The sequence below is a fragment of the Lactuca serriola genome, chromosome 3, assembly GCF_051521515.1.
Source record: "Lactuca serriola cultivar US96UC23 chromosome 3, Lser_US96UC23_V15, whole genome shotgun sequence".
NCBI lineage: Eukaryota > Viridiplantae > Streptophyta > Magnoliopsida > Asterales > Asteraceae > Lactuca > Lactuca serriola.
In genome coordinates, this window is record NC_136410.1 from 45,374,264 (window position 1) to 45,390,394 (window position 16,131).

Consider the following 16,131-nt stretch of genomic DNA (forward strand, 5'->3'; position numbering starts at 1 on the left):
ATCTGGGACCAAATTCAAACTTTACCTTCATTTCAGATAGACAAAAGGTGTGTACCACCTAACTTTTTTATTACCTTTACTAAATACATTTGGTTAACTAATGTTGATTACATTGACTTTTGTTTAGGGAATAATACCAGCAATGGAGAAAGTATTCCCTAGTGCAGAACACAGGTTCTGTTTGAGGCATATCCAGGAAAACATGAAGAAGCAATGGAAAGGAAAAGACTTAAGTGACCAGCTTTGGGAGTGTGGTAGAGCAACAACAGTCAATCATTTTAATAGAGCAATGGATGAGTTGAAGAAGATCAATGCAGAGGCTCATGCTTGGGTGTCTAAGATCCCAACAAACACTTGGGCTAAATCTCACTTTAGTGGTAAGTTTCTAGAAATTTATTGAGAATTGTTAATCTTCCCTTTTGTGTGTTTACTATATGTGTAATTGTCTTCTGTTAATATATATTATTCAGGAAGGGCACATACTGATTGTTTGTTGAATAACCTTTGTGAGGTATTCAATTCAAAGCTAGATGAAGGTAGGGATAAACCTATTATCACTTGCTTAGAGTATATTAGAGAGTATCTCATGAAGAGGTTATGTGTGGTGCAAAAGGAAATAGATAAGTGTGAAGGACTTCTAACCCCTACTGCAACTACACTGTTTGAAAAGATTAAGGCTGATGCATCAAAGTATGTGGCTAAATACAATGGGGCAGGGAAGTACCAAGTGGCAAGCACATGGCAAGACCAATATGTGGTAAATTTGAATGATCACAGTTGCAGTTGTAGGTTTTGGGAGATTACAGGTTTCCCATGTAGACATGCTGTTTGTGCTATATGGGACAAAATTGAAAATGGTGAAAATGCCCCACATGTTGATGAATGGGTCCATCCTTGCTATAGGTTATCAACATGGAAAGCCATGTATTTCAACAAAATTGATCCATTGAATGGACGTACAATGTGGCCTAAAAGTGACTGCCCATTCACTTTACTTCCACCAAAACATAAGACACAGGTTTGTATTTAAAGTACACAAAATATATAGTATACATGTGAACATGGAATGAATTCAATTTTAACTATAGTATATCAACATGTGTAGGTTGGGAGGCCTAAGAAGAAGAGAAGAAGGGGTGTTGATGAGCCAAACAGCCAAGCTGGTAGATTGAGCAGGAAATATTTGGCAGTCACTTGTTCAAAGTGTCATAACAAAGGGCACAATTCCAGAACATGTAAAGGGCAGGGAGGCAGTGGTGAAGTTGGAGGAGGCTGAAAATTGACTTTTTAGTGGTTATTAGGATGTTGGTGTTGTAGGTATTTAGAAACTTATGTAATGTGAAGTTGTAGGTCTTTTTAAAAATTTGGATCATGGTTGTGTTAAGAACTTTATAACTTTGAATGTAATGGTGTGTATGCACTTTTTGGTGATGAATTAATATGTTTTGTGTACTACCCTTCACTTCACAGATCAATTAATAACAATGTACACTTCAATTGCAAATGAAAACCATCTTCAAGATGCAATTACAATACACTTAACAATTACATTTCAAAAACATTCAAGAAATTGAACAATGAACTATAACAAACTACATTCCATTACCATTACCATTACCACTGCATTACACATTAATCTGATACATAAACCAAATACAACACCACCAATTCCAAAACCACCTACATAAACTGAAAGCAAAAAAACCCCTATCTGATTAAAATAAAATAAAAACCCTGCAATGGTTACAAACCAAAAACCAAAACTCCATTACCATCCAAACCTTCAGAAGATACTTAGAGATTAAAATAATACCAAAAAAAACACCCATGAACAAAACAACATCAGCTGGTAGTTCCACAATTCTGTAGTTACAATGGCGACCCTCTCCTCCAATCGATTCATTGATCTTATCAAACCTGGAATCACCACCAATGCCCTAGCACACATAGGGGGATCAGACCATCGAATGAAACCACATCTTTTACAGTTCCAAAATTGCCTTCCAGGGTTACGATCCGTCCATGAAGTGATCTTCATTGCTTCATTCCCACATCTGCAAGTCACCATCTTTGAATCAGAAGCGATTGGATGTCGTGAAGGGTGCAACGGTCGAGCAACAGTGGAAAGGAGGAGAGATGATCGACTGATGAAGCTAAAGGATTTGCCCAAAAATCGGACATGCAATTTCTTTTAAAGAGAGGAGGTTACAACTGAAATGACGAAATTACCCCTGCAATATTTTATTAAAAAATGAGTTAACGGTGAAATGCTAACGGAGTGAGCCGAAAGGACCATTTGTTAAAAGTTTTGAAACCACAGGGACCATCTGTGAGGTTTTTTGAACTTAGGGACTAAACTTGATATTTCTGGAAACCACAGGGACCATTTTTGAAGTTTTGTCTATATTATGCAATAATGTTTTTATTATTTTGTGGTGTATGTAAAAAAGTTGTTTTTAAACTAAATTTGCGGGTAATTCTATCAATTTACTCAATAGTGTTTTATACTGACGAACTTATATAAATGATACAAATCACAAAACCAGGTTTCAAACTGATTAAACATTATTTGGTCATAAATGATATGTGGAACTTATATAAAACTTGCATTTTTTTCTAGAATCACATTCATTTGAAACTCTCATTCAATTTTTCCTTTCATCATATTCATTTGAAACTCCCATTACTTTTCAATTTCTTTCTAATAATTATTATAAGTTGGTTAATAAGGTTAAATAAATATCAAAACTAAAGTGTAATCATATATAAACTAAATTTCAATATTAAAAAAATATATATTTTCTTCTACTTATAAAGTTTGTTTTTAACTTTTAACATATTATACTTAATTTAATAGGTCTAATATGTTGTATGTAAACCATTATCATTTTAAAGCTATAACTTTTGATCAATTTGTATAAAATACTTAAATTGTTAATTTAAATATAACCTTACAAGATCAACTTAAATATAAAATTTAGTTCGACTTAAAAAACCAAAGAATATTTTGTAAATAGTTAAAAATGATAAATTGTAGTGTCTTTCTAATAATGATTATAAATTGGTTAATAAAGATAAATAAGTATCAAACCTAAAGTATAATAAAAAATAAACTAAATTTCAATATTAAAATAATATTTTTACTTCTACTTATTAAGTTATGTCTTTAACTTTTAACATATTGTATTTAATTTATTAGGTTTAATATGTTGTTGTATGTAAACCATTATTAGTTCAAAGCTACAACTTTTGAACTGTATGGACAAAATACTTCAATTGTTAATTTAAATATAACATTACAGGGTCAACTTTAATATAAATTTCAGTTCCACTTAAAAAAACTCAAAGAATATTTTGTCCATAGTGAAAGTGATAAATTGTAGTGCTAAATGCAAAAACTAAATTGTAATATCAATTCACTAATATATTTCGTAAATATATTTTTATAATCGTTAAAAGATTTGAAATAAGTAGCTTAAAATAACTTACAATAACAATAGTTAAAAATAACTCTATATAAATAATTATATTGTTACCTTTAAAATCAAAAATAAAAAATAAAAATAAATTGTTTGATGTTTTAAATAATTAGACTATAGAAATTAAAAAGTTAACAAATAAATTTTAAAAATGAATTAACAATAACAACAACTATAAATATTATTAAACCATATATTATATTTAATTTTATTCATGACAAACCCACAAGTAAAGGTCATTCAAAAGATTGAGATTATGCAGTTTTAATAGATGTATATATATTATCATATAATTCAAAATAATCAATATAATATATCAACTTAGTATACAAATTATTATATCAAATTTAACAACGACATTATTGTTATATTTAAAAAATATATATTTGTAAAGTTTCAGCTTTATAGTTGCTTCTGCGCAACGCGCGGGCATTCGCCTAGTATACTTATAAAGGAAACATTTTTTCTTTCACCAAATTCATTTGAAACTCCCATGACCTTTCAATTTCTTTCTAATAATGATTATAAGTTGGTTAATAAGGTTAAATAAATATAAAACATAAAGTGTATTCATATATAAACTAAATTTCAATATTAGAAGAATATATTTTCTTCTACTTATAAAGTTATGTTTTTAACTTTAACATAATATACTTAATTTATTAGGTCTAATATTTTGTTTTATATAAACCATTATCATTTTAAAACTACAACTTTTAAACAATTTGTATAAAATACTTAAATTGTTAATTTAAATATAACCTTACAGGATCAACTTAAATATAAATTTTAGTTCAACTTAAACAACCTAAAGAATATTTTGTAAATAGTTAAAAGTGATAAATTGTAGTGTCTTTCTAATAATGATTATAAGTTGGTTAATAAGGTTAAATAAGTATCAAAGTTAAAGTGTAATCATAAATAAACTAAATTTCCATATTAAAATAATATTTTTACTTCTACTTATAAAGTTATTCTTTAACTTTTAACATATTATACTTAATTTATTAGATTTAATATGTTGTTGTATGTAAACCATTATCAGTTTAAAGCTACAACTTTTAAACATTTTGGACAAAATACTTAAATTATTAATTTAATATAACATTACTGGGTCAACTTCAATATAAATTACAGTTTCACTTAAAAAATCCAAAGAATATTTTGTAAATAGTTAAAAGTGATAAATTATAGTGCTAAATGCAAAGACTAAATTGTAATATCAATTTAACTAAAATATTTCCTAAAGATATTTTTATAATCGTTAAAAGTTTTCAAATAAGTAGCTTAAAATAACTTACAATAACAATAGTAAAAAATAACTCTATATAAATAATTATATTGTTAACTTTAAAATAAAAAAAATTATTTGATGTTTTAAATAATTATAATGATAGAAATTAAAATATTAAGCAAATAAATTTTAAAAAATTAATTAACAATAACAACTATAAATAACATTAAATCATATATTATATTTAATTTTATTTATGAGTAACCCGCAGATAGAGGTCATTCAAAAGATTGAGATTATGCAGTTTTAATAGATGTATATATTATCATATAATTCAAAATAGTCAATATATTATATCAACTTAGTATACGAATTATTATATCAAATTTAACAACAACGTTATTGTTATATATATATATATATATATATATATATATATATATATATATATATATATATATATATATATATTTGTAAAGATTTCAGCTATATAGATGCTTCTGCGCAACGCGCGGACATTCGCCTAGTTTGGACATAAATGATATGTGGTTACTATTTTAGTATTTTATATGGAAACTCGTGAGGGCAAATAGAGTCGAGCGGGGGAGTCCATTGAGGGTCTCCGACGTAGCCTCAACACCATTCAGACGATAATATGAAAGGACTTGTTTGAATAGAGAACTCGAGTTAAGAATCAGATGCATGTGCATTGTGTTCTTTTGATTATTATTCCATTTAGCCCTTGTTAACATATTATCTTTGATAAAATATTAAAAATGATTTGGGAATTGGATTATTGCAATTACCTTATTCCATTTCAATCACTAATTTCATGTTTATTCACTAATCACTAAGTATTAAAAATGCCTAAAATTACTATTTTGACATGTATAATAAGATTGAGCTTAGATGCTCGACATAAAAAATAAAAATAAATAAATAAATAAACACAACTTATGGTGGTTCGTATATTTAATTGGAAATCAACTTGAGTGACAAAATTCCATAAGGATTATTTAAATGGCTAAATATTTTATAAAGAAACCAATATTTCTTTTTTACTGAAATATTAAATTCATGTATCAAACTGTAAATATTGAAAAAAAATATTCATAGGAAACATGTTACAATGAACATAGTTTAATACAATGAATTATCGATTAATATATATATATATATATATATATATATATATATATATATATATAAAGTGAATGTATACTACAAGATATATAAACTTTGGTACACAAACATATCATATTACGTCGTTTTTATATCATATATATCTTGTAATTATCTAAAGTTCTTAAAATTCAATTTCTAAGTTGATTTGCTTTCAAGATTTTTCGAAATTTCACCATTTGCAACTATAATATATATGATAGGTGTTCCTCTAACATAACTTTCATTTGCAAATATAATATATATGTTAGTTGTTCCACAGAATGATGTGATGTAATAGGAAAATAATGGTGAAATTTTAAAACTCTCGAAAATAAATCAAATTAGGAATTGAATTTTAAGAAGATTGAACAATTACGATGTATATATGATACAAAAACGGCGTAATATGATGAGTTTGGATACAGAATATTATATATACCTTGTAGGGTGTATTCATTTATTTATATATATATATATATATATATATATATATATATATATAATTGTGTCCAATCATACTTCTATTACACTACGAGTGAAATAAAACAAAAAGGTTCCTTTGGTCCATCTTTTGACACGGGAAGGAACGGCCCTCCAAAGAGAGAATCTTTCATGGTTAATTTATGAGTAACTAACAGAAAACGGTATTATTGGTGTAAGCTTAATATTTTCTTGTTATTTTATAAAATCAAACCATGTGCTATGGTGTTTTTCTAATAATGTAAACCAAAATATTTATCATAGTAATCAAATTATTAACAAAGATTTGATTAAGCAACACAACTGTAAAGATATCAAATGGAGCAATCAATCATTCAACGACGTTTATTTATATCAAATTTGGTTAGCATTTTATGACTCATCATATATCATGAAATCTATATTTAATATAATCCTAATTTTTTTTAACAAGATATATACAAAAAGCTAGCAAGACACAAGAAAAAATTGACAATTACAACGGGATGTCATTTGTTGGATTATACATTCAATCAATTTATTTGATGACAAACTTAATGTTTTTATACACAAACCACTTAAAAGAATAATAAATAATAGTACAAAACGCTCAACTATCATATTCTTCTTCATTTTGTTGTCCGCAAACACATTATCATTACAGTATTGCCAAAGCATTCATCAAACCAAAAAACAATCGCCTCTATTACAATCTTTTAGGACTTTAAAATCCTCATAGTCTATCCAAGTGAAAACATTTAGGACATTTGTGAGAATCGACATACCTATATTCACCATCTACCAACCGCCCTCCAAACAGTGTTAGTCACTTTACATGTGAGAAACAAGTGTTCAAGCTCTTAATTTTCCAACCCACATATCAGACAAAGGATAGAAGGAACATTTGTTCTCCTCCTATTAGTATTATCTTCAGTTAATAGTCATTTCAAAATCAAGCGCGACACAAAAATATTAACCTTTCGGGAAACAAACTTGTTCTAATTAGTGGCACTATTTCCATCTACTAACATTGAATCATTAATACAACTCCTAACTCTTTAACCGAAAACAAACCCATAATTATCAAGCTACCAAACATATTTGTCTTGATCTTCCGATATAATGACATTCACAAACAAACCTAACATGTCCATCAATTGTACCATCTCGACCCGACCTCTCACCTCTCGCCTCCAAGTCTGCCTCCACACATCATCCATCCATGAATCACTAACCATGCAATCTTTATAAGTTTCCAACAGGAAAAGTCTATGAAAAACGTATATAAAACATGATATTCCCACACCACACCAACTTCCAAGACATCGTGTTGTGACCATTACCGATTTATTTTATAAGAGTATCATAAGGTATATTACCTTTGACATGCAATTTTTTAATCGCCAAAGCAATCCTCGGCCACACCCTTTTACGCCTAGTTCCCGAGTTTTAGCGAGAAAAGAAAACATGAGAAAAGAAAGTAAGGAGAATTTTTTTTGTCTTTTGTGTTGCCACGTTGGAAAGAAATGGAAGGAAAATTAAATATTTTATTCTTTCTCTCCAAACAAATCGGAAGGACCATACGAGTCAGTCTGTCAGTTGCAGCTAACAGATTTTGGTCACTGCATCAGCTCGATCGGGTGTTCATAATATGAAGTAAAAGGATTTGAACCTTTGTATACCGGTACCGGCTTCAGTTGATTACCAACATTGAGTTCAACATCAATTGGGTAAAGCCAGATGGGAGAGGCGACCAAAGGAAGTTGGTTCACCTTCTCTCCTCAAGTCAAAATAAAAAAGAAAGAAGAGAACGAAAAGAGAACTTCGTATTTTCACTGGAAAAAAAAACACTTGAATTAGATCTACCAAATGATCGACTTAAATCGGAAATTAACGTCGGATCCCGGCTAACCGAAGAAGTCAGACTGAAGCGGAGGAGCAGAAAATGAATCAACTCAGTAGAATTAAGTATTGAATATGACTTCTAAAGTGACTAAACGAGGGAAAGTAATCATTTCATTTCCTTCCACTTCCCCCCTTTAATGAAACTCAGGAAAAAATTTCTTTTACTTTCTTTCTCACTTCCACTAATTTCCTTTCTTTTCTTTCGTTAAGTTAAACTCAGGAACGGGGTATAGTTCGAGACCAAACATTGACCCAGTCTATGCCCGGTGACCATGTAAAGTTGTTAACACCTTACCCAAATTGCATAACTTTCATCCATCTCTATTTTTTAAGCAAAGCATTATTGAACCCCTCCAAGCTTCCAATCTAGATACTATCTTTTCCTTTTGGGAGCCATAACCAGATCCCATCTAATCTAATGTATCTTTATTTCATCATTCTTTCCACCCCAAAAGATAATTAACCTCAAGGACTCTAAAATATTCTTGACTAAAACTGACGTTATAAATACCGACATGTAATAAATCACTAAAGATCCAAGAGCTCAACAAAATAGATCAACCCTCAATCGATAATATTTTCGTTTTCCATCCGGACAACCTATCTCAAAATCTCTATATATAAACTGCTTCCACCCATACACGATATCCATTCGCGTTCCCACATGGATCCCTGAATGTTGGAACGAAAACTAATCAACCTTACACCCCATGAGTAATGCACATTGCTCAACCACACTCCGATCCACACCAAATCCATCCAAATTAGATTATTGCAAGTTCAACCTTAAGCCTAAAGTCAGGTAAATATACCCCAAAATCATGACTATAGTGGTTATATTATGAGCCGACCACTCTCCTAAAAGTAGTATATCATCTACATAAAAAAAATGTGAGAGACCATGATGTTAGTATTATCAACCTTTAGACCTCAATAAAGACCATCCACAATCATATCCACAATAGCAAGGTAGAGACCTTCCATAGTAAGGATGAGCAAAAATGGAAGTAGCTAAGGACAAACAAGCCCAAATCATACTCAACCATTTTCTCCAAACCCTAAAAAAACCCATGATTGTCTCCAAGTACTCCTGTGAGATACTGTTAGAGATTAGAATTAGGTTGAATATGGCGTATAATATGAATAAAGTGGTCGATCCATGTTTGGTTTATAAGGCGTGAAGAGTTTGGGTTGTTTCGAGATTGTGTTTTTTGGTTGTTTGAGTGTTAGAAGAGTTTGAAAAAAAAACATTTGGGAAAAAAATGAAATTTAAAGTAATAGAAAATGTGTGCTTGTTTGAGAGAGAATGGAACTAAGAGTGGTAAAATGTGATGTTGGTGATTTTTATTTATTTTGGATATAAAACAGAAAAATATTGAAAATTTGAAATGAAAAACAGACAAAAAGTTAATGAAGGAGAGAAAGGGTTGGCGTAGCAAATTTATGTCGAGTTGGGTGCCTAAACTCGACATGCCAAAGCTGTATCACAATGTTTGTCGAGCTAACTCAGCATTGCCGAGCCCATTCCTTCTGGTCTAAGTTTTTCTTAGAAAAATCTCCAAATACGGAAATGACATATCATGTAGTTTGTTGTTACTAAATCTTTCTTTAACTACAAAAAATGGATTGATTCCCCTTGTTGGTATTATTTTGCAGGTGTGTGTGTGTGTGTGTGTGTGTGTGTGTGTGTGTGTGTGTGTGTGTGTGTGTGTGTGTGTGTGTATATATATATATATATATATATATATATGTGGGCTAAGTGAATATGTGGTTGTCATGTACCTAAGCTTATATATAGAACCCTCCAAACAATGTAGTTTTGATCAATTTATATACAAACTAATCATGATATCTCTTATACTATTTTTCCTTAATCATACGACTTACTAAATCAAATATGTGGCTGTTATGTACCTAAGCTTAGGTATAGAACCTTGTAAACGACGTAATTTTAAACAAAACAAAACAAATTTCTTTTTCTCTTAATTTTGTTTTAATAGAATACCATTGAATTGAATTAAATTATGTAATGAAAAAGATCAATTATATATCTTTTTATTGCAAAGAATTCTTGAAGTTTATAGCAAAAGTAAAAAACTAATATTTTTTAACGAATATAACTCAAACATTTTGTCCTTCAATTAAAAAAATATATTCAATGATTTTGTGAAAAACTTGATTGATTATTGCATTTTCTTCTTTTATCTTTTATTACATTAGTTTTAATTAAAATTTAGTAGGATTGATTAAATGTTCATAACTTTCAATGCTTTAAGTTCTTAAACACAATTAAACAAAAGAAACATAAAATTCAATCGATTTAGTAAGTCATGTGACTAAGAAAAATAATAAATGAGATATCATGATTAGTTTTTAAATATATGGATTAAAACTACATAATTTAGAGTGTTTTATATATAAGTTTATATATATATATATATATATATATATATATATATATATATATATATACTAGGTGTGAACCCCGTGTATTACACGGGTTTATTAAAAAAAGTTAAATATAAAATAATAAGGATCAAGTTTTTCAATATATCTACCCTAATAAATGAAAACTAATTTCTTTGTTTATAATTGGATTCCATAACATTTTTTGTTTTGAAAAAGTTATTGTATAAGTGAAAATTATGATGTGTAAACATTTAATTATGGAAGAATTGATTATTGCCTAATTTGTAGTTGTACGGTTTTTTTTTTTTGTATGGTTATTGAAATTTAATTTAATGATTCTACATAACATAAATAAACTCGTATAAAATATGGAATTTACTTTTAAATTTAAGAAAATTGAAAGCACAAGAAAATGTCAAGTGGAAAAAGAAAAAATCAAAAAATCCTACAAAATGACATGTGTCAAACTAAATGAGAACATGACATTTAGCAAAAACATTTTCCTTTATTAGGGTAGAATATATATATATATATATATATATATATATATATATATATATATATATATATATATATATATATATATATATATATATATATATATATACTAGGTTATAACCCGTGGAAACCACGGTTATAAAATCAATTAAACTTTTATAGTAAAAATTCAAAAATATTAATCAATTATTTTAAATAAATTATTAATTTAAAAGATATTTTTTTAGTTATGTGAAATAATCGTTGATTCAAATAAATATGTAAAATTAATTTTTAATATATATGACATTTTTTATTTGTGAATTAATGAAAACATTAATATAAATTTTAATTTTTAAAATAGAAAATAAATACATTGATAAATAACATCACATTAATAATGAGGTCTAAAAAATTTAAAATGGAGAACGAATATATTGACAAGTGACAACACATTAATTAAGAGGTCTAATATGATAACACATGGCAAAAAAAACTACTCTTTTATTAGTATATATATATATATATATATATATATATATATATATATATATATATATATATATATATATATATATATATATATATATATATATAAGTGAAGTGGGTTTCCCGCCAAGAAATAGGTAAGAAAAGAAAGTATTGTTTTATTTCAAGATTCATGCACCCCGACCTAGGTAACATGATTTTGCCTTTTCTGTGTCTGTCTGGGCATCTCCAATCAAATCCCAGTTTTTTAACTTCTTTGTTCCGCTTACCGACACCCACCCACTCACCTCTTTACTTTTTCATTAAAATTTCCCTAAATTCACTCTCAATTAGAATAATATAAAAAACTAAATACCATTAATTACTTAATTCTTTCCAATAACATACAAGATTAGCGTCTGTTAATAAAAAGTTCACATATCCCCCACACTCACCTAACATTTGGTTTGGTTTGTCATCTGGTCTTCTCCTCAGGTTTGACATCAAGTGATATACTTGAAGAGTACTTTTTGATTCTCAAGGAGATAAGAATGCTAGATGAAATACCAAGCATTGGGAACACGTATGACCAGATCTTTGACTTGTCAGATTGAGATGCTGACGTGGACGCCACGGCTGCGCCAGCAAGGCTACCGATGGATGTGTTTTGTAAGATCATGGGCAGGCACCCTAGGACAGTTGGCGCTAGAAAATCCCTTAAAAATTGGACATTTGTGGCGGCTAATGCGTAATTAATGACATACGATGGAATGGGGGAAAATCGGGCAAGTAGAACAAACTTCCAACCATCACGTTCCACTCCCCTTAACAGCACATGAAAATATTTGTTTCCATGGGCCCACGCTACTGCCGAACTAGAGCGCCTAAAAAGAATCCTGCAAAATCAATACAAAAAGGACATTTACGTCTTGTACACATATGAAACATGTCCCACTGACAAAAAGTTACAATCAGTCCAATACACATCAAATTCAGTACAACCTGTTATGTCAGAAGAATCTGGTATAATGATATCTATATGTAAAAGATTCGTCTACCATACCATTTTTTTTGTCATAGATTAATGAAATCAAATGTAAAGTAGTATATTCTTTACTATAATTACTTGTGTTTTGGACTTTTGGTAAACAAATGAAATTGAGTTTTGATACAATTATTTTGAAATGACAAAAGATGGAAAGAATCCCACCTTTAGATATCAATCAATGTCCAAGGGGGTTAAGAGTTAAGACATGTGAGAGTGTTTCCAAGGTTACTTGCTGAAAGATACTTAAAAACAAAGAGACATAAAAAAGTGACATATATTTCAAGACAAAAGCAAATTTAAATATCAAATCATGAAGAAAACAATGTCCATCTTTATTCCTTACATCAACCACAACCAAAAAGGCAAAAAAAAAAAAAAAAGTTTAAAAAGAATAGGGTCAAAGATGGGAATGTATGGACCAGATATCTGATAACAAATGTAGCACCACAAAAAAGGACCTTTGAGTCAGCATTAGTAGTAGATTTCATAATCTGATATATTTAAAATGTAATTAGTGGACATCATGTGCAAATGAATGGATGCCTGTTTCAGACCTTTCCATTTTTTTTTAAATGGGTATAAATACTTATCAGACTCAACTGATATACGGATAAAGTTCATTTCAAAACCAAAAAAGAATGAAAGAGAGTCAATCATTGAATGAGGCATTTTCCAATTTTAGAAAATCATGTAATGTGGATCCATGGTTTGCATTAAATATGTTTGTGTTTGGCAACATCTTAAGAGTAAGATACAGGGTTTAAAGAAACATGAGTCATCTTCATGTAAAATGCCATAGAAGGAAATTCATAAAACAGTGCAACAGCTGCATACATCTTCTAAATTTCTTACAGTTGTAAAACTTGTTTTGTTCAGATTCTTCTGGTTTAAGTGGTTCTTTGAAGGGACATTTTCCTAATTCATTCTTTCTAATTTATTTTGATCTATGATGTGTTGTCTTTCTTGTGTTTCTATTCTATATCAAGTAGGCATTTGGTTCAATCCCTTTAGTACAGTTGTAAGTTCATATTAGTAATTTTCTGTTTGAGTAGTTTGAACAAGTACTCTGTGCTTTGTCAATGTGAATTGAGGGTTTGAACTTCTATCATGTTGAATCAAAATTCAAACATCACATATATATGCAGTAATTGCTGGTGAAATAAAACATTATATGTCAATTTATGGTGAAAAAGCAGCAAAACCCTAGGGCTACAATCTGGAACTCATGTTTAAAATAAACTAATCTGAATTGAGGATTTGAACTTCCATCATGTTGAATCAAAACTCAAATGCAACATATATTATATATGCAGTTCTTGCTGGTGGAATGAAACCTAGGGCTACAAACTGGAACTCATGTTTATAAGAAATTAATCTGAAGTAACACAACTACTTGTAATTACTGAGAATAATAAACAGCAGCACTTAAATTCTTGAGAAATGCAGAAATGATACCTTCCGATCCAGAAGGAGAGGGAAGCGCCCATAACTTTGGCGGAGAAGACACAGAGCAAGGCTGGAAAGAATCCGAAGAGGAGAGAAGCACCAGCTTCGAAGAAGACAGCGTAGGGAAGACATAGAGAGAGGGAGATTGTGTGGATCCCGACATAGACTGGAATCGCCCAATTACCCAATCGATCGGACATGTGTCTGAAGAGTTCGACGACTGCGTCTTTGTCCCATACCGATGGTCCTTTGATCTTCAACACTGCCGCAGCTGCTCCGACCGCCACCGCTCCTGCTAACAATAATCCAAACTTACTACCACCTGCCATCTGAAGAAGGAATCTAGTAGTCGAATGAACGGAATCGAGATGGCTGCTACTGCTACTGTGCTACATGAAGCCATGGTGACGGAAGAAAACTGTTTCCGACGAGCTACTGGAAGTATTAGCCCAACAAAATGGCCCAATTGTTTAAGACAAGTCCACTATTATAGCACTCACAAACAGTCCATTATATTTTTGTCTGGAAAAACTTAAATATCAACATATTCTCAAACGTTTTTGAATAAATTATGATAATTGTTTTTGAAAATTGTAGAAATATTTTTAGTAATACTGATATTCGTTAAAAGTTTTATTGAGATGAAATAATGGATGTTTCTTTTACAAATGGTTATAATTATATTTAATATTTTTAATAAATGATATTATTGGTGTTTTCATTGATATTTAATATTTATATGAAAAAAAATTACGACATAAAAAAATATTTATGTATTTTAAAGAGTTTGTGATTCAAATAAATATAATAAGCTAAACGATTTGATATTTTAGTGGTTATTAAGTTATAGATTTCTCAAAGTTGATTTCTATATATTCCATGTGTATAGTGCTTTTTAATTTTTTAATTTTTTAATTTTTTAAGGTGTTCTTTAAATAAAAAAAGTTATAATAAATATTTCGTGTTTTCATGTTATTAAAGGTTGTATTTATGTTTTTAATACTATATATTATTTGTTAATTGAAACTAAAAGGACTTTTCACATTCTTTAAATTATTGACATTCAATTTAAATATTAATTCCAATAACATCTTTTATTTATATATTTTTGACCTACACATCTTTTACTTATATATTTTTTACCTACATATTTTTTATTTGTACTTATAAAATTATGTTTTTATCTTTTAACATAGTAGTTGCGAGACTCATGTATTATATGTGGTGCACGGATTTAAAAAAAAAAGTTAAATATAAAGATCTAAATATTTGAGATGTTTGAATGTATAAGAAAATAAGAAAGATATTGAATTATTAAAGTCGAAGTATTTTTTTCTTTTAAATTTAAACAAATAATTTACATAAATAAAAAAAGAAACTTAATGAGTCTTTAATTTAGGAATTTTGAAATTAGAAAGTAAGTCTATTAATTAAATTGATATCCATTTATTATTGCATTTATTGCAATTATTATATTTAAATATTATGTGAAATTTAATAAAATGAAGAAAAAAACATAAAATTACATGTAGACAAAAATTAATTTAAAATAACCATAAAATGACATGTGACAAAATGAATGAGAATATGACCTATGACAAAAGATATTTACTTAATAGAATAGATTATACTTAATATATTAGTCTAGACATATAGTTGTATATGAACCATTATCGTTTTAATGTCATAGCTTTTGAACAATTTGTATAAATTTATGTAACGTCCCAAAAATTTAGAGAAAAGTTTTCATTTTTAAGACAATAAACCATACAAATGAGTTGTTCCAAAACCAAACAAAGTGATTACAACATTTAAACATCGGAATAAAAATCATAAGTAGCCAACGCAGAAACTCTGGGGGATGTCATGCAGTCACGTCGGGCCTTTCCTTTTAGAACTTTAAAGGACCTAAAACCATAAGCATAAAGATTAGTGAGTTCCCAAAAATACCACATACCATACATATAATAGAGATTATTATATGTCAACTATAGTCTTACAGTCACCATTATGCAATGAGTTGTATCATGGTCTTTCCTTGT

General features: G+C 29.0%; 2 protein-coding genes across 2 annotated transcripts; one reads left to right on the top strand and one right to left on the bottom strand.

Annotated features, from left to right (window-relative positions):
• Nucleotides 1-463: 463 nt before the first annotated feature.
• LOC145094392 (uncharacterized) lies at nt 464-1,290 on the top strand. The gene is made up of 2 exons (XM_079032606.1): nt 464-1,018; nt 1,106-1,290. Exons 1-2 carry the CDS (start codon nt 587-589, stop codon nt 1,274-1,276), a joined length of 603 nt encoding a protein of 200 aa, XP_078888732.1. The 5' UTR covers nt 464-586; the 3' UTR covers nt 1,277-1,290.
• Nucleotides 1,291-11,951: 10,661 nt separating this feature from the next.
• Nucleotides 11,952-14,487, bottom strand: LOC145092107 (SNARE associated Golgi protein family). Its single transcript, XM_079030006.1, has 2 exons — nt 14,099-14,487; nt 11,952-12,491 (listed from the first exon to the last, which is right to left on the bottom strand). Exons 1-2 carry the CDS (start codon nt 14,416-14,418, stop codon nt 12,071-12,073), a joined length of 741 nt encoding a protein of 246 aa, XP_078886132.1. The 5' UTR covers nt 14,419-14,487; the 3' UTR covers nt 11,952-12,070.
• Between the last annotated feature and the right edge of the window lie 1,644 nt (nt 14,488-16,131).

Coding starts and splice junctions, on each gene's coding strand:
- LOC145094392 (XM_079032606.1), top strand. CDS start 587: ATGAAGAGGTTATGTGTGGTGCAAAAGGAAATAGATAAGTGTGAAGGA. Junction 1,019..1,105: donor CACCAAAACATAAGACACAG/GTTTGTATTTAA, acceptor CAACATGTGTAG/GTTGGGAGGCCTAAGAAGAA.
- LOC145092107 (XM_079030006.1), bottom strand. CDS start 14,418: ATGGCAGGTGGTAGTAAGTTTGGATTATTGTTAGCAGGAGCGGTGGCG. Junction 12,492..14,098: donor CTCTCCTTCTGGATCGGAAG/GTATCATTTCTG, acceptor TTGATTTTGCAG/GATTCTTTTTAGGCGCTCTA.